Here is a 20,358-nt window from a genome sequence, read left to right as displayed (position 1 = left end):
GATAATCGAAAAAAAGTGGGTGCGTACAACTTTTTATTACGCACTGTATATGTATGTAAATTTTTCAAACAAATTGTATATGTTAATCGACATTAATAACTGACCTATTGCTAGAAATAATATACAGAACGGTTGCTTTATAAACAATTGAAATATTAAACCGAAAAGTTAGTCATACCGTTGTGTCCGAATATTTTTGGTAATTACTGTAGATATCACTCATTTTTAGAACGCACTAGAATGAACTGTTTTACGAAAACAATTGCTACGGACAACCAAATGACTCTAGTGGGTACAAACTTGTATCGAAGGCGTATCACACGTTCACCTACCGTCTCTCCAAGTCCCGCGTCCCAAATGTTTATAGATCGAACGCTATGTTGCCAGTCTTATTACTTAATTTACACACCTCGTAGAAGGTACGATACATATACTAAAGTTAAGTTTTATTTTAATTTATTTCTAGATTTGCGGTAAATCCTTTTTTTTGTATTGTATTATACAATCACATCCCTAACTATGGTAAATTTATTACTTTCCACGTCCCACACTTTATACTCATTCGATTCATATCCGACTAGAATACCTTTCCAAGACTTTTCTTCGAATTTTGTTTGTCTTGTTTTATTATGTATATAGATTTTGGAACCGAAAATTTTTAAATACTTTAATTGAGGCTTTTTATTATGCCACAATTCATATGGTGTTTTTGACTCTTTTAAAGCCTTAGTCGGGATTAAATTTATCAGAAACGTAGCAGTAAGGACGGTTTCACCCCAAAAAACCTTTTCTAAATTTGCCTCAGCAACAATTGCACGAGCCCTTTCGATTATTATCCTTACCATACGTTCCGACACACCATTTAACTGTGGAATTCGAGGAACTGTTAAGTGGTAACTAATACCCTTTTCAACAAAATATCCCTTCATCTCGTTTGACAAATACTCTCTCCCGTTAACACAATACAAATTCACAATTTTTAAATTAAAATGAGCTTCACTCTTTGTTACATAGTCTCGAAAGACTGAAAGTACATCTGATTTATGTGTGATCAGGTACATAACACAATAGTGAGTGAATTCGTCTACAAAAAGAATAAAATAATTTTTGTCATTAATTTTCGAAGGAGTGATTGGACCACAGACATCTGAATGTACTATAAACAATGGTCGTTTTACATGACTTTTGTCTTTTGCATTTCTGAACGGTAATCGTGCTTGTTTTCTCTTTATACAAGCTTCGCATAATATATCATGAACTTTAACTTTTTCTAATTTGCTCATGTCTAAAAACATTTCTTTATACTTTAACTCTAAGAATTTTTTTTCCCCCGATATGACCTAATCGTTGATGCCATAATTCATAATTACAGGTTTCATTTAATAGTATCGTTGAATTTACATTATTTGAACAAACCGTAAATTCTATACCAGTTAAATTGTTCAGTGGCTTACCTGATATGATGACCTTACCACTTTTGACTATTTTGACGCCTTCTTTGTCAAAAATTACAGTCATACCAGCCTCTTAGATATGACGGACCGACAATAAATTGTATGGCACATCTGGGCAGTAGTAGGACCTCCTCGATTGTACCTGGGATGCCCATATTTGTAGTTATCTGCAGCGAGCCCCTTTTCGTCGTTGCGATGCAGGTCCCGGTCTTTGCCACGGAAATTTTGATTTGTTCTTCCAAAACTTCGAAATTCCTTGCCAAATCCTGTCTATTGATTAGGCGATCCGATGCACCCAAATCGAGCAGGAACATTATTTTTCTTCCGTCATTTCCTTGGTGGAAGTTCCCAGCCATAAATGCAAAGCTGGAGGTATTGTCCTTCAATGTAGACGGTGTCTTTTCCATGTGCACCGTCTGTACAGTTTTATTTTGCTCAGCTTGATGCTGATGCTGTACTGTTCTTTTACAATAAAAACAGTCTTTTTTCATGTGACCTTTCCTGCTACAGTGATGACATTTTATTACATTCGATTTCAACGATTGAAATTGTCGTCCTTTTAATTGTCCTTCCTTCCTCTTAAACACTTTCGTACTGCCGAAGTTTATTTTCTTCCGAACTTTATTTGCTTGAAGTACCTTCAGACTATTATCACGCGACTCGTCATTTAATTTGACTTCATGATCAAGAAGTTGAGTCATAACGATCGCCAGCGTTAAACTATCCTCTGATAGAGTTTCAATGGCGGTTATCACGCCGTCATAGGAGGTAGGTAATGTTAATAATAAGTGAAACACCTTGTCTGTCTCTTCAAGTCTTGCACCCGCTGCTGCAAGCTCCGACATAATGTCATCAAACACTGTAAAATGTTTCACTAGTGGTGCATCTTTTTGTAACTTTAGTGTTAACAATCTTTTCCTTAATGCTAATTGAGTAGCAAGGCTTTTTTGCTCATAAATCGAGTCCAAATTTTGAATCACTTGTCTCGCACTACAGTTTGTTTCCGCAAAACTTAAAAAAGAGTCTGATAAATATTCAATATTTATATTCTTCGCAGTCCTATCTGCTCCTATCCACTCAGCGCTTAACATATCCGGAACTTCGTTGTCGATAACATTAATCACATTTAGTTCTGTTAACAACGCACGAATTCTAAATTTCCGGACACTATATGTTTCACCATCAAATGGTTTAATGTTCCTTTCCATGTTTACACCTTCCATTGTTTCTTTAATATTTATAACAGCTATACACTAAATCACACTAATTATTACACTACGGATTATTATGCTAAGATACACACACTGATATTTATATACATATATGTACACAGCAATTATAGTTTTGCTTTTCAATTCTTTTTTTTTATTCCACACTATACGCAGATAGCACAAAAAACTAAACTGGGCCCATAACCTATTGGAAATAGGTGGTGGAATAAAAAAACAATTTGGACGATATAACTTTTAATTAAGCTTTATTAGAAACACTTGAAAGGCACGTTTGCACGGTTTGAAAGAAACATATGGAATGAAAAGGTCAGTGACGAAAAATTCGTCCCGTACCCTCAGACCCAATCGGTCCTCTACTTTGTCTAAACTAGCCAAGGAAGGGACACAGCTGCACCCTCTTGACTTGTATCTCAAAACGTGAAACGCAACACACGCGTCGATGGTTTTTGTCATATAACATTAATTAAATAAGCAAAATACGTTATACTCATAAGATGGACAGATACTTTTGTAAGTAACTATGGTATAAGATATTTGTTTCGATATTCTGTAACGCAATAAGAGAAACGAACTAGAAATTCTCTATGTATATTTTATATTTCTAATATTAATTATTATAATTATTTAAATAATAGTAATAAATATTTTAAATATACACAGTATATCGGAAAAATAACGAAACTTTTTAAATTAAAAGAAGAAAATTAGTTATTTTGCCAAAATTATTTTCTTTTATTCAAAATACATCCCTTCTGCATCAATACACCGTTGGGCACGTTCGAGTAGTGCCAGCATAGATTCTTTTATATCATTTTGCGGAATCGCCCCAATGACTCTTGTCACCGCGCCTTGGACTTGTGTAACAATGTCATAAAACGTTCCTTTCATGGCCAGTTTGAGTTTTGGAATTAGGAAATAATCATATGAAGATAAGTCCGGCGAATACGGAAGATGTTCGAGCACACAGATCTGTTTTTTTCACAAAAAATTCACGAACAGCAACAGTCCTGTGCGATGGTGCATTATCATGCAACAAAAACCAACTTCCTGGCGCTCGATATTCGGGCCTCACTCGAACGATTTTTTCCCAGAAACGCTCCATAACGCAAAAATAATATTCACCATTGACATTTTGACCCTGTGGAACGAACTCCCGAAGTATAATACCTTTAGAATCATAAAAACAGGTCAACATTGTCTTCTCTCGTGACCTCTGGAATCGCAGTTTTTTCGATTTCGGAGAGTCTGGGGACTTCCACGTTCCACTTTGGCGCTTTGTTTGCGGATCGTACTTGAAGCACCAAGTCTCGTCTCCAGTCACAATCGATTCCAGGAATGTGCAGTTCTGTCTGGCTGTTTTAATAAGATCCTTGCAATGTTCAACGCGAGCAATCTGTTGGTCCTCATTTAATGCGTGAGGAACAAATCGAGCAGAGACTTTCCGTTTCTTTAAGTCCTTTGTCAAAATTTCGTGAATCATGTCGTTAGTCGTATTTAATACCTCTGTCACCCATCTCACACTTGAAGTCGCATCGTAGGTAATCATTTCACGCACTTTTTCCACCAACTCATCGTGATTTTTCTTTTTTGGCCGGCCTGGCTTTGGGTCATCTTCCAAAGCATCACGACCGTCCTGGAATCGTTTATACCATTCGAACACACGTGTATGGGATAAACAATCATCACCATAAACTTTTTTCATCAATTCAAATGTTTCTGTAAAAGTTTTCCCGAGCTTAAAACAAAATTTAATATTTGCTCTTTGTTCCATTGTGTTTCTGCGAGGAAGTGACAAAAGGTACTGCCACTTTAACCGTTATAATTTAACAATCCGCTAGTCGATTCCAATAATGATGCTTTTGTTTTGTAGAGGAAATATACAGCTTTCAGGTCACATGTTGTTTCAATAGATGGCATTAGCAGTTTTCATTAAATTTAAAAAGTTCCGTTATTTTTCCGACATACTGTGTACGTATAAACAATACAATAATTTCTGGTTATAGATCAACAGTATTACAAAAATAAAAGCAAAATTATGATCGCGAGTGACAATGCAATGCCACCATTTTAACATAAAATTGTAAAACAGACAAATTGTTTCCAGAGTTGGGCAATTTTTAATTATATGGTAGATTTACGCATAAACTAGCTTTTACTCGCGATTTTGCTCGTTTAAATATTAATCTCGATAATAGATTCTAATTTATAAAGAAATTTATGAATGTAATGTAATATACATAGTCATTACTTTACGAATCAATCTAAAATTTGTATTTGTGAACAAAATTTGCCCAACTCTGACTGCATCTTGTATTAAATACCTAGTGTGACGATCGATCCTCCTGAAAGTCCACAATTTTCTAAATTTAGCACGTGTAAATGGCAGACTACCCGCAATGCTCGACTTAAAATGTTCATATGCTGTTCGTTAAGCGTCACATCCTTAGCTTCGAAATGTTTCAAACATTGACTCTAAAAAATAAATGGTAGCATTACTTAGTAACATATAAATAAAGTATTTTAAACGCTCGTATCTATTACTAATATTTATATTCTTGCAAACTGTAACATTACTCCGACGACATACGTAATATAACTCAATGCAAGGTTTAACATGGTAACACAACTGGAATTATAAATTACATTGAAGTAATTAGTCGCTTCTATTACAATGAATTCGTTGAGTGCAAAAGGTAAAACCATCACAAGTAGGGCAAATCTTTTCACGAACAATGAATCAAAATTTTAGGCTCATATTTTAACTAACTTTTTCACCTGTAACTTTATTATGTGATGTCGATTTAAAAAATCCTTCAATCAATTCCAATTTACAAATTATAGAAATAGGACGTAACGAGAAGTTGATCCATTTACAGTCAACATTTTTTTTCAAAATTTGTATAAAATTCCATAGATTTTAGTTGTCTTTCAACGGATTTAATCGAAACATATTTTTAAAATAACAAAAATATAATAAACATATATTACCGCTTAAAGGCATAACTTCAAGGTATGCGATAAATGACAACATGAAAAAAGTGGTGGAGTTAAATATGTGTGATCCTCAAATGGGAACCATGGCAGCTAATCTTTATTTGTTTATTCTTTATTCGCGAATAAAATTTGCCCAACTCGATCACCAACTTGACGAACAAATATTTTAAAGATTCCATATTTAAAGTTACAGAGCGCATAAATATTATTTGTTAACAATTTATATTGACTTTGATTAATATAGCAATAGGGTCATTTTACGCGAAATCGAACACCTTTTGAAGTAAGTTTTCAAATTATGTTCTACTTTTGGATATCTTTAATCTAACTTTAATCGATAAATTAAACACTAAAACTCTGTTGGTATAAATGAATGAAAATGTACCATTCCAGGAATTGTTTTGGCAAGGCGTAATAATGTTTCGAAATGTTCGTTATATTCTTCAACTGAGCTGAATTTAAAATTAATGTTTTGAAAGTTTATAGTTGCCCAATCGAACAATTTCTGTGGTGTTGTGATCTGACCTCGTAATGGTTTGTGCAAACTGGCTCAAGTTGCAAGACATTTCAAAGACCCGCTAACACCATCGCATGTATTTTTGCCATATGAAGTTGCAAAAAAGTGCTATTTTGCGTTAATTTCGAAATCTTCAAAATGAAAACTAAGATTTAGTAAATTGTATTTATTGTTATACTATGAAGCAGCCCAGCCAGATAAATATGTACTTAATTGTCTTAATACCAATGCCGTGCGTTTCTATTAAAAATTCTATCAACTTCGTTCGATATAAATGAACCGCAACACTATTATATTAATGATAATCGGAAATAATGACAAAGTTGTTATGTTTTGAACAATTATCTATTTGATGATAAGCAACAAATGTATGAATTGTAGCTTGTTTATTGGGCCAATGATAGCTCTGAATTTTATCTTGAATAACAAATATATAATTTTTTTAAGAATCTCCGACGACAAACTCATGAGATTCGAAACTTTCTTTTGCAAGTATGAAATAACTAGTCTAACTTTTTAAAATGAAATCATAAATTTGTAATTCTGGTAATCGACTTTCTAATTTATTAATGAAATCTGTCGTTAAATATTCTACTAATGTTTTATTGAAATTCTTCCAATAATTAGTGCCATCAACACAGAATGAATTCTCAATTAACAATACTATTATAAATATTACTGAAATTAATTTTCATACAGCCAATTTTAAAGTGTTCGTGTTTCGAAAAAGTGTCCGCCTTTCTATGTTGTCATTTTTTTCAGACTTTTGAACATTTCCCCGGTACAAAAGCAGAGTATTTGTTTTAATCAATTGCAAAGAAAATGGTAAAAAACAATTTTTATTTAGTACTCTAGTGTCTTCATTACAAGCATCTTCATTAAAAACGCATTCTTATCCGTTTGTTTGTTCAGAAACTATAATTCTAATTAAAAAAGCACTCAACTTTACACGTTTGTAATTTCAACAATTTCCAACAATTTTTTGATACTTTTAAATATCACTAAAAACCACAACATATCCAAAATTGAACATAATTTGAAAACTTACTCCAAAAAGTGTCCGTTTTCGAGGGGAATGGCTCGATATGAATGATTTTAATTACAAAAAATAATCACATTGTAATGTAACCGTCAACATATAGTTATAGAGCCAATAAATATTATTTACTAACGACATACGTGGGTTTCGGTAAAACTGTGTGCAATCAATGTCTATAAATCTAGTATTAAATTAACAGTATTAAAATATCTTTATTAAAAAGAATATTTTGTATTGTATACCTTTCTTATGAAATTGGCGCACGCGTGCCAGCCCTGAATCAGAATGTTTGGATTCGACGAAATATTCAGGTGTCTCGCTGAATCGTAATATTCTAGCATATCGAATAATATCACAGAGCTCTGTAATTAAAAATAGAAATGTTACACAAACAGTAAAAAAAAGTAGTTTAAAAAAAATTAGTAAATAAGGAAAATTACCTCATCGTCCAAAGACGTCGCTTCTAAATCAACTTTATTAAATTGAACTCTTTTAAAAATTTCTTCCAATGGTTCACAGTGATCGGGATCCAACGTCTGTCCTTTTAAATTAAGTAATTCGCTATTCCTTTTCGATACATCTAAGGTCTGCATGGAAAATTCATATTCGTTGTGAATATTGATTTGTTTACGATCGACGTGCAGAATTTATTAATCGAAACACGAATATTTTTATTCGTTGACGCTCGATGGTAACTGTGGAGAATATTGGTAGATCGGTAATACAGAGCACCCGAGTACCGTTACAGTTCCATTTACGATTATCAGTTAATTATCAATAAGTCATGGCTGTTTTGTAATGATATTGCCACCTGTCTTATCGACTGATTTTTTTTCCTATTTTTTCAGTCTAGATTACAGATTCATGGATGTAGCACAAAGTAGAAACTTAAATTAGAATACCACCATAATGCTATAAGCTTTTGATTTTATATAAATTACTTATAATCTTATCATAATTTTATAATTTTATCTTTTCATAAATTTCACAAAAAATTATTAATTTCTCTCGACGCTGTCAGATTACAACTTTCTATAATGTTGTTAATATCTAACAGTTCATTAAACTTTTTTTTCTTAAACGCCATCTACTTTTCTGTGACGAATAACAGACAATCTCAAAAAATAGTTGTTCCTACTTAATTCAACTTGTGGAGATTCATATGGAAACTGGAAAATATTCATAGATCGGTAATACAAAGCACCTGAGCGACCGTCAGAATTCCATTTACGGTTAGTGATCTATTGTCGATAAGTTATAGCAGCCAGAGCTATTCACGGCTTTTATCTCGTTTTCTTTTTACCACAGACGAGGTATACGAGTAGACCTTATATCCAATGTATTTTTGTGGCCTATTTTTCTAGGGCTCTAGAGCCCCATTATCATTTTCGTGTCACGATTTATTATTTTTCTAAATATAAACGATTTTTATAATTTTTAGTATTATGATTAAGGGTTAATTATTATAAAGGTTACTATTTTTTAAGTGTTATTATTATTTTTCTGTTCTTAAAAATTATTGTCCTATGCTACTAAGACTTAATTGTTTTGTTAATTACCCCGTTTTGCAATTTAATCATGTTATATTCTATGTATATACTTATACATGTTTTCAAATAAATTATGAAAAATATGTACAAATGATCTACAAATTTATTAATTGTTAGTTGTAAGTTGATTATTAAATGTTAGCTCCTATTACATATGTACATATGGACAAGGTATCCACGCTAAAGTGTGACAGTCGCAATATTCCAATAACTATTGATGATAATGAAAAGTAAGAAACATGGGAAGTATTAACCATCCAAATTATTAACGACACTATACTCGAGCCTGCCGTTCCGAGCTATACCCTTGCTATCCGTTTCAAGAAATAGAGTCAAACAGCGCAACAATAGGACCGCTTTTATGAGTTACCAGCTTACCACTCAAGTTGAGACGTCTCCGCTGAAAATCAGTCAATTTCTAAGTGTTATGTCTAGAAAACTAATAAATATCGGGTGAATACATTGCAGCTTAATGAATTCGTCTTGATCTTTTAAATTAATAACATAAACAAAATTTTCGTTTACGCCAAAATAGAGATCCCATTTTAACCTGCAATTTACATATAAACAATTTTTTCGTATCATCAATAGTTATTGAAATATCGCGACTATCACACTTTAGCGTGGACACCCTGTATAGAGTGCGTAACAAAAAGTTGTACGCACACACTTTTTTTCGATTATCCAACGAACGAGTTGTGATCCATGGATGAAACTTTTATACAATAAAGAGCATTTAAAAACACACATTCTTATTATTTGTATCATCAAAATTGGAGCACACGTTCCCGAGTTGTGCAACTGGAACAGTTTTCAGCTGGAACGAAAAGTTGTACGCACTTAATAAAACATTGTTGTAGAATCAGACTGGAAATAGACGAACGTCTTTTGTCGTTACAATATCGTCACTCGTCTTTTGTCGTTGCGATATCGTCGCTCGTAGTTCTGATTCTACAACAATGGGAAGTGGTGCGAAATTATCCGTGGAGGAGCAGAACCGTCCATGGGAAATGTACGGTCGTGGACAGTCAATGAGACAAATTGGAAGAGAACTCGGTAGATCTGATGGAATAATTAGAAACCTCATCAGATTACGTGAAAATTATGGAAAGAAGAAGTCTCCAGAGCGTCCGAGAAAGTTGGATGAGCGATCACTTCGGAGGATCAAGAAGCTGGCCACGGACGGGAAGATGTCTACACGCCGGATTTCCGCGGAACTGAAGAACGAGGTATCCCATACAACTATTAGAAGAAGATTAGTTGAAGATCCCAATATCAAATATCGGAAAATCACCAGAAAACCAAGAATGAAACCGCATCATAAAGAAGCCAGGTTGGAGTTCGCACGGAAATACCATGCGTGGACGTCCGAATGGAATAATGTGTGGTGGTCCGATGAAAAGAAGTTCAATCTTGATGGTCCTGATAGATGGGATTACTGCTGGCAGGATACCAGGAAGGAACAACCCCGGAAGGTCAGACGGCAAGCCGGCGGAGGAAGTGTTATGATTTGGGCCGCGTTCAAGCTCGGGAAGAAATCGTGGATGGCATTTCTAAGCGGTCGACAGGCTTCGAAGGACTACATTCGCACTCTTGAAGTATTCCTTTTGCCTCATATGGATGATGGAGATACTTTTCAGCAAGATAATGCCGCTATTCACCGTTCGAAAGAGACACAAAAGTTTTTCGCGGACCGGAATATCGCGGTTTTGGAGTGGCCGGCTATAAGTCCGGACCTGAATATTATTGAGAATGTTTGGGGAATTATAGCCAGAGATGTGTATAAGGATCATCGACAATTCGAAACCATTGCTGACCTACAGGACGCAATAATCGACGCTTGGAACGTGATCACACCGGAAGTCCTCAGAAGACTGATCCAAAGTGTTCCGAGGAGACTCCTTTTAGTATTAGAAAATAAAGGAGGTCCCATTAATTATTAAAACACTGTATCCATCAATAAAATGCGTTTCATGTATTACTAAATTAATTTTTTATTAAGTGCGTACAACTTTTCGTTCCAGCTGAAAACTGTTCCGGCTGCACAACTCGGGAACGTGTGCTCCAATTTGGATGATACAAATAATAAGAATGTGTGTTTTTAAATGCTCTTTATTGTATAAAAGTTTCATCCATGGATCACAACTCGTTCGTTAGATAATCGAAAAAAAGTGGGTGCGTACAACTTTTTGTTGCGCACTGTAAGTACTGGAACAAGACCAGATATAAGTTACAGTGTAAACTATCTGAGCCGATTTCAGAATTGTTATGATAATAGCCATTATAAATATGCGTTAAGGATTTTGAAATATTTATGTTTGACTAAAGATTTAATACTGAATTTTAAGAAAAATTTAAATGATATAATAGACTGTTTTGTTGATGCGGATTGGGCAGGAGATTCTATAGATAGGAAATCCACGACTGGCTATGTCATAAGAATGTTTGGTAATATAAAAACAAGGAAGTGTGACCAAATCTTCTACGAGTGCAGAGTATGTAGCCCTATCTGAGTCAGTGAGTGAAGTTTTAGTATTAAGAGATTTATTAAAAAACTTTGATATTAAGATGAAAGGCCCAATTAAGATTTATGAAGATAATATGACAGCAGTAGAAATTAGCCATTTGGGAAACTTTACAAAGAAATCAAAGTACATAGAAGTACACTATCACTTTGTAAATGAAAATTATATGTATAGCAGGTAAGATTGATATCGAAAAAATAGATTCTAAAGGAAATATTGCTGATATATTCACCAAATCTTTAGGTAGAAATAAGTTTGAATATTTTAGAAACAAGTTGAGTTTGTTTTGAGGAGAATTTACAGTGTTTGAGTTATAACCTAGATTATTATATTAGTTTAAAGTTGTATTTTAAATTTAAGAAGGTGTGTTGAGAGTGGAAGTATATGTAAATATGAAAATACGGCTTAAGAGACGAGTGCGCATTTGCACGGGACGGGGAGTGGGGGGACGGGCTACAAGCGATGATCGGAAAGAGAACGGACAGTAGAGCACGTGTAAGACACTACTTCGGACACCACAAATGTAATCTATAATGTAATTTAATAAAGATAATATTAAACCGTGAGAAGAAAGAGAATAAATTAATCAATTAATCTTAACAATTATAGTCAAAGTCTAAACAGACTTTGAGATGAGAACATAAAACTTAAATGTAAAGTTTCATTTAAATTCATTCAGTCATTTATACTCAATCGTATTAATAATATAGATATGCACGTTCATACATAAGAAAAATAAAAAAAAAATTTGTTTAAATATCGCATTAATTCGAAATATTCGAACATAGAATAAAATTCGTTAAACAGTGTTGTTTTCAAGGTACGTAACCGACCAGAGGATTTTTGGTCGCCACGTCCGTTACGCGACACAATATAAACTAGAAAAACCACGATTCTCAGGTTTGTTCTGAAAGTCACACGATCGAACAAGCGGTTCAACGCACGAGTATAGAGAAGGTACGATTATATGTCGGACAGAGACGTATGATAAAAACGACGGCAGCGCCGCTAGGCGGAGGTTCCTCCGCCTAAGCCTACATTTTAGACTGTCCGTGCTCGTCCATCACTCTTAATCTGAATTTTGCCGGGAGCACATCGGTAATCGATCACGCTCCGCAGAATTCCCACTAATCTCCGAATAGTTCAGAATTATTCGAATTTTCGTCGAGGTACCTGGTAAAATTATTAGCTGATTCTTGTCACGAGCTAATCGATATTCGATCTCGCTCATTGCGACATAACCAAGAAATAAGCGTCGAGGTTCTTCGAGCTTTTTCAGGGACAGACAACGACACGCGATAGTTTTACTGGTCGAGATTGCATAGGCAAACTCCTATCAGCCAACTACTCGCAATTCCGTTCTGTCGGATCGGCTATTTTAATCTGTGGGTCCTGAGTACGACCTGATTAAAAGGAACGACTGCGGCAACTCCTTGGGATCATCGAGATTCCATTACAGCAGTGAACTACGGTTCACGTCAGCCTGACTTGTCCACGAACTGCTGCAAACAGCGGTCGTGTGAGAGGATCGAGCTTAAGACTCGATCCTCCCTTGATTGTCGCAACGGCTACTAACCCACCTTACAGGGGTGTATAAAATACCCTGGGTGGACTTGCCGTCTTCCAGAGGATGGAGAATAAGACTCGATCCCCTTTTGACTGCCGACACGGCTACAAACCCACAGTCCAGGCGTGCATAAAATACCCTGGCTAGACTTGCCATCTTCCAGTCGAAGCGTGGAACAACTTTAACTCCCAACTTACGGCGAAACGCAAGAACGCGTCCAAAGATCGCCAGTCTAGTACGGTCACTGCGCGTAGAATGTCGATTCATAAAGCAATGTGGTGCCAGGCCCAATATTAAGTCGACCCAAGGGCGCCGTTGGCAAACCTGCACCACACCGTGCCCGTACGCACGTACGAAGACGGTATAGGGCCGAGGACCGGGTGACGGTTGGAGCCTTACAACCTCCCTCTAATCGTCCTCTCTCGCAACAGTCAAACGTTGCAGTCGTAAAAGAAATCGAGAGTAAATCTCGTGTATACGACAATAATAAGCGAGCGATTCCCGATTTAAAGGGAACGCTCACACATACAGTACGCTAGCTTAGCGGCGTATCGCAGCGGCTGAGATTCCCGCTCCTGAGTGCGACAAGCGCAAACCAGGAGCGTGTGGAACAAAGCGTGACGCACAACGTGGCTAACGTCAGGTATTTAACGCCTAGACTCGGTCTCTCTCTTTCTGTTCCAGAAGAGCGCGACGCGAGCTATCCGGCCGAACGACGCGAGGGTTTTTCTAGACGTCAGCTAGATGTCTGGGTTTTTTCCCTAATTTCTTATATATACTGTAATTAAGAGTCAAATTTAACGAAATAAACGGCTTAGTCGTATAAGACGACTAAGCGAAAATAAAAATCAGATTGCACCGCTTATTTTCCCAGCGTTCCTTCCCTCGAGATCCGGACCACCGTTAGGTGAGGTATTCAAACCTCCTGACAAAATTTCTTTTTTTTCAATAATTAAAATATGATCAGGGGGTCTTAAAACGTGTATTTCCGTAAAATAAATTTTACAAAATTTTTTTTCATTATGGGTACTTTGCTTATGTGCACGTACATAGGTCGGAAAGTAAAAATGCCTGGGCAGTCGAGAATCTTGTCTCGAGATTCCAAATCGTATGGTGTTGACGGGAGGTCGGATTTCAGTTGTTCCAGCGCGAGAAGGCAAATGCGAGCCTTTCTCTCTCGACTCCCACGAGGCGGTCCGAAATTACTTCGGGCAGCTTCGGAGAATCGAGAAAGAGAGCATGCGTCAGTTTGCCTTTGTCGACTTTCCGAAACTCTACGAGCCCACGTAAGTACACGTGATCTGGCATGGCGAGTAGTACACCCAATGCTGAACCTGGCATCTCTGCTTCAAAGAAACAAAAGGAAGCCTTATTTTCTCTCTGTATTTTCGAAGTAAGAAGACGTCTAGTACGGGCAATAAAGAATTTTGTTCAATGTAACAGTTTATATATTTATTCCTCCTGAGAGACTATACAAACCACCATACCTATTGTGGCGGCTAACGTCACAGGCGTAGCAAGCGCCATCTAGTTAAGTCCCTAGTTTTAGTTAGTTTAAATAAAACCTAAGTCACTAGTTGGTAGTATTAGATTTAAGTTGGCGCCCCCCCTTTCTTTCGGCCCAAGGGTTTCAGGACCCAATTCTTTTCGACGCCTCGACAAAGCTAGAAGTAAGGAAATGGCATTGTGCGTAAATAAAAGCTTTAGTTAACACAACAACAGAATTGAACTTTATATATCTGAAGACTCTCCCAGCACGAACCTATCCACAACGCTATTGTGGCGGCTAACGTCACAGGCGTAACAAGCGCCATCTAGTTAAGTTCCTAGTCTAGTTAGTTTTAGTTAGTTTAAGTAAAACCAAAGTCACTAGTTGGTAGTATTAGATTTAAGTTGGCGCACCCCTTGGTACATGGCCCAAGGGATGAAAAGTCCCCAGTTCTGTTCGACGCTCTCGAGAAGACAGAAGCATAGAAAACCGAAGCGTGTATTAAAATAAAGTCTTTGTTAACGCAACCGCATTAAGTTTATATTAGAAGACTCTCCCAGCAGATACCTATCCACCACATTGGTACCGAAACCTCGGTTTTTCTTTGAAGTTTAATTTTGTTTCGTGGGTGTAAGAAAAAAAAGGAAAATAAAAAGATACCCGACGACGCAGATAACGACGCCATGACGACCAGCGTGCGTCCGGAAATCCAAGCTCACGAGTTTAGAAACGTGAAGCTTCCACCTTTTTGGAAGGAGGAACCACGATTGTGGTTTACAATGTTGGAGAAAGAATTCGCGGCATATAGTGAAAGAGCCTATGCCGTAAAGAGCTCTGCCATCATTAGAAATCTCGACGTGGCAACAATGAAGATAGTTTTGGACGTTATCGAGGCCCCGCCCGATAAATCAACGTACGAAAACATTAAGCAGGCTTTAATCGATCGTCTAGCAAAATCGGACGAGGCGAATTTAAGGAGGTTGCTGACCGGCATGGAGCTCGGCAACAAAAAGCCGTCGGAATTGTTGCGTGAAATGACGCAGCTTGCGGGGAAAAGCGTTGGCGAAGACGCACTGCGTACGTTGTGGATCCAGCGTCTTCCAGCGAGGGTGCAGGATATTCTGGCAGTTATCGACAATGCGCAATTAGATCATCAAGCGAAATTGGCCGACAAAGTGTCGGAACGCTCAGCAATGGCGGGGGTGGCCGCCATTTCTGACGACGCTTACACCCCACCCGAAACGAGGGACGCCAGGCCCAGAGTTCAAGATGGCGAAGTGGCCGCCATGGCCAGACGGCTATCCCGACTCGAGGCCCAACTGAGAGGACGGTGGCGTAACAACAGCCGAGGGCGTTTGCAGCGGAACAGGAGCAGCGGCGTTATATGCCAATTGGATAGCGAGATTCGGAGCACCAGCAACCATTACAACGGATCAAGGCACTCAGTTTGAATCCCAATTATTTCAAGCTCTGACAAATTTAGTGGGATGTAATAAAACACGAACTACCGCATATAATCCGCAATCTAATGGGATAATTGAAAGATGGCACAGGCCTCTCAAGGCGGCCATAATGTGCCACAAAAACGCAAACTGGGTGGAAATTCTTCCCACCGTATTGCTGGGGCTCCGAGCTAGTTACAAGGAAGATATTAAAGCATCCTGTTGAAATACGCGACATCTTATCACCTATGAAGGCGACACCTGTTACCCAGTCGATAAAGCAGAACAATAGCAACATGTATAAAGAGATGCTCCACCTTTTGTTCTACGTTCTTTTGTCTCAAGTTCACGTAGAAGGTGTGCGCTAGAAAACACGTGTCTCATACTGTATTATATATTCGCTTTTTTAATTCTGTAAAACTTCTTGATACATTCAATAAATAAATAAGTGTTGGTTATTTTTTCCTACATAATTATTGTGTATCTGCCAAGATCACGGCACAATTTGCGGATTAAAATTGCAACACATCCGCAGCCGAAATGCTTTACGGTTCGGCAATTCGGCTACCTGGCGAATTTTTCGTCACTACAGATGAAACAACGGATCCACAGATATTTTTAGAAAAATTCAGACAACACATAAGAAAGATTAAGCCTGTACCGACTGCGCATCATTCTGTCACGAAAACATTTTATCATACAGTCTGTTTTATAAGAGCGTTGGAGCGATTTTTCGAATGACGGAGCTAGAAGACCGGTAAGATTTATCAGATCTACTTCAGATGTTTATAAAGAGTATCGCGTTACTCGACTCGCGTCCCATACTCAAGCAGTATTCGTTTGTCAGCCCGAGCGATCGAATGCTTAAAAATGAGTGCGGCGTACGCTAGGCGATACGAAGCTGTATTTCTTTGTACGCATCCGAAAGGTCCAAAATTAAGATTTTCTGCGACGGCTCGTTATATGAGGAAATCGACAGAGTTTGTTAGAAAGTGGGTGAATCTTTATATATATGTTCACACGTATTCGTCCGAATAGATGCAGTTAGGAAGCCCCTTGAAACGCCATATGAAGGACCGTTTGAAATAATTGAACGAATTACAGATCACATTTTTAAGATTAATTATAAAAGTAAGCCCGTTAATGTCTCCGTAGAGCGTTTAAAACCAGCTTTTTGCGAAAATACAGAAAGTTCAAGCCAAAGAGTTCCAAAGACTTATGTAAGAAAAGAAATAAGATTCGCGAGTTAAATAAAATTGTATTAACTCACTCAGCACTGTGGCGGCTAACGTAACAGGCGTAGCAAGCGCCATCTAGTTAAGTCCCTAGTTTTAGTTAGTTTAAGTAAAACCTAAGTCACTAGTTGGTAGTATTAGATTTAAATTCGCGCACCCCCTTTCTTTCGGCCCAAGGGTTTCAGGGCCCAATTCTTTTCGACGCCTCGACAAAGCTAGAAGTAAGGATATGGCATTGTGCGTAAATAAAAGCTTTAGTTAACACAACAACAGAATTAAACTTTATATATCTGAAGACTCTCCCAGCACGAACCTATCCACAACGCTATTGTAGCGGTACTCTCCTATAGAATAAGTAACTAGGCTAAGAACTAGATATATATGTTTCTAAGGTTGGCAATAGATATAGACGCAGTAGGTAGTTGTACGTCTAGGTTAAGCTAGTTTTAGGTACAACAGTCCTTTCTTTATTTCGTCCTGTTCCGTGTAGTCCTCCCGAGAGAGTAGATGTACGAAGAATAAAAAGCATACGGAAAAAGTAAAACACGTGGAAGTTACTGTTCCTACACCTCGGGTATACCGCTACACTATCCTTGATCTTGCGCCATCTGTAGACACACGCGCACACTAGTTTTGATAAAGGAACATTCTATCTCATTAAAAATTCATAAACATACTAAAAAATATTTTAATCCGTAGTAGTATCATTAAGAGACAAAAAATATGAAGCAGATCTTCAGTCACAGTAAGGTTTCTATCACAAGCACAAATAAATATGGCAACTTGTAATAGTCCTGTAACATCAATTACAATTGAAAAAGTTAAAAAGTTTTGCAATTTAAATTCGAGATATTCACTGATATTACTTGCAATATTATTAATTCTTTCTGCAACATATTTTCTTGATATTGAAATATTTTCAATAGTTTGAACTTTTTTTGAAAAAAGTATTTCTGCAGTTTTCAACATACATTATTTAATAAATTCACCTTCACTAAAACATTTTGAATGTTTAGTTATCAATTGCGCAATAACAAAACCAGTTTCCATAACACTTTTACTGTCTTTAAAAGCTTTTTTAAATACCAATTGTTGTTTCTAAAGTAAAGATTTCAAATGTTTTAACTTATCTCCTCTTATTTTTTCAGTATATTGGTCATATTCAGATATTTCATAATGACACTTTAAATTAAATTCGTTCAAGATATAAATACTTTGCTTACAAATTAAACATGAAACTTTAAAAAGACAAAGATCTTTTATTTCTGCAAAGAAATAATCTAACTCCCAGCTTGAATGAAAAACTTTATGTTCTTCTTGTATATGTAGATCTCTTCTTAATACTTTTAGAATGTGACATAATTTAATTCTGTATTACCTGCAAGATAAATGTGAAATGTATGTTATGTAATAACACAAGCAAATTTAACTATAACAATATTAATAACTATACATACTTTTATTTCTGGCAAAGTAAATTATTGGACACTGAGCACTAATACTTTAAAAAAACTTTGTTAGAGGCCAATAATTGCGTCACATCGACAACCTCTATATTTTCAGCATTCTTTTCTTCAGTCCTTGTCAAGTCTTCAGTCGACGTTTGTTTATCGCATTGAAACGAATTTCGACATAATAAGGCTAGCTTTAAACTAGCAGTTTGCGGCAGACTGCCACCGCGGCATTTCTTTATATTCATATACAGGGTGAGTCTCCTAACATGACGATCTCAAATAACTCGTAAGGTATTCGTTGTACGAGAAAATGTTTCAAACAAAAGTTGCATGGTATCTAGAAGGTGTTAAGGAATAATCTTCCTATAAGTTGGCAATGGTGTGTATGTATGTATGGATGCACGTATGGTAAAAGAGTAGATGTGGTAGAAGAGTTGAAAGAGGCGTAAAACGTAGAAGTAACGTAGAAGTAAAAGTGGTAAAAGAGTATTAAAAGAATCCAACCAAAAAGAAGAATATTACTTGAAATTGTTTATTTGTTAACCACGTTTATTGAATTTAATAAAGTATTACTTATGTTAAAAATAATACTGGGATCTGAAATTTATTAGAACCACGTGCTAGCGCAACAGAAGGGCATACAGTGCTCTAATCTATTTTTTATTACCTTACTTTTTTATTGAGGTATTAGGGTTACCTTCAGTTTTTTAAATGGAACGTCTAATATTTTTTTTCGAATTCGGATAAATCATCAAATTTTGCGTAAAAAAGTATTACACAAAGTGGGACTTCAAATGAATAATTACTGAGATATTTTTTAAACAAATTTTATTTCAAGCGGTGTTCGAAGTGCTGTCTATTACAGTCAAAAATTTGAATGAGATATTCTAGAGGCCAAAATAAGACGAAAATCAAGAATGTCAATTTTTTGTACAACAAATACTTTACGAGTTATTTGAGTTCGTCATGTTAGGAGACTTACCCTGTATTGTATATAATTATACAATGATACAAAGGCAATGACAAATATATGTATACAGGGTGTTCGGCCACCTCTAGCAAAAATTTTAATGAGCGATAGTAGAGGCCAAAATAAGACAAAAATCAAGAATACTAATTCGTTGGTGGAAGCTTCGTTAAAAAGTTATTAACGTTTAAAGTGCCGCTCTTACTGAATTTTTTTCTCGAAAATGCGCAAGATTTCGGGGGTATGTCTATTCACCAAAAATGACTGTAATTGAACCCTACAACCGAAAATAATTTTTCCACAACGATTTGCAATTTTTTAATTTTCTCGAATAATTTCACACCTTCTCTATTTTTTTTCTCGAAAGTGGGCAGGATTTCGTGGGTATGTCTAATGACAAAAACTGATTGTAATTGACCCCCGCAACTGAAAATAATTTTTCCACAACGATTTGCAATTTTTTTTCTCCGTTGAAAAATTTAGGCACCTAATTGGATTTTCAGTAAGGAATTTTTTTCTCGAAAGTGCGTACGATTTCGGAGGTATGTGTAATGATAAAAAATGATTGTAATTGATCCCCGCAACCGAAAATAATTTTTTTAAAACGATTTGAAAAATTTTTTTTCGCCGAAAAATTTCAGCACCTACTCGATTTTTTTTCTCGAAAGTAGATAGGATTTCGGAGGTATGTGTACTCACCAAAAATGATTGTAGTTGATCCCCGCAACCGAAAATAATTTTTCCAGAACGATTTGAAATTTTTGAATTTAATTGTTAATAACTTTTTAACGAAGCTTCCATCAACAAATTAGTATTCTTGATTTTCGTCTTATTTTGGCCTCTACTATCGCTCATTAAAATTTTTGCTAGAGGTGGCCGAACACCCTGTATAC

At 36.3% G+C, this 20,358-nt stretch overlaps 1 protein-coding gene across 4 annotated transcripts in view; it reads right to left on the bottom strand.

Moving 5' to 3' along the window:
- Positions 1 to 20,358, bottom strand: part of LOC122401498 — a 71,933-nt gene that overhangs the window by 37,022 nt on the left and 14,553 nt on the right. For 3 of the 4 annotated variants that reach the window (XM_043403679.1, XM_043403670.1, XM_043403688.1), the window contains 3 exons: positions 7,677 to 7,823; positions 7,479 to 7,598; positions 5,008 to 5,158 (listed from right to left, as the gene is read on the bottom strand). In XM_043403679.1, coding sequence (XP_043259614.1) covers positions 5,008 to 5,158; positions 7,479 to 7,598; positions 7,677 to 7,823 — 418 coding nt within the window. Of the gene's footprint in view, positions 1 to 5,007; positions 5,159 to 7,478; positions 7,599 to 7,676; positions 7,932 to 20,358 lie in introns of all 4 variants that reach the window. The other variant, XM_043403697.1, reaches the window with a different exon arrangement.

Source organism: Colletes gigas, unplaced genomic scaffold (assembly GCF_013123115.1).
Source record: "Colletes gigas isolate AHSC1104 unplaced genomic scaffold, ASM1312311v1 Colletes_gigas_Sc00002, whole genome shotgun sequence".
NCBI classification, from domain to species: domain Eukaryota; kingdom Metazoa; phylum Arthropoda; class Insecta; order Hymenoptera; family Colletidae; genus Colletes; species Colletes gigas.
The sequence above is the reverse complement of the archived record's forward strand: the minus strand, read 5'-3'. Positions and strand labels throughout refer to the sequence as shown.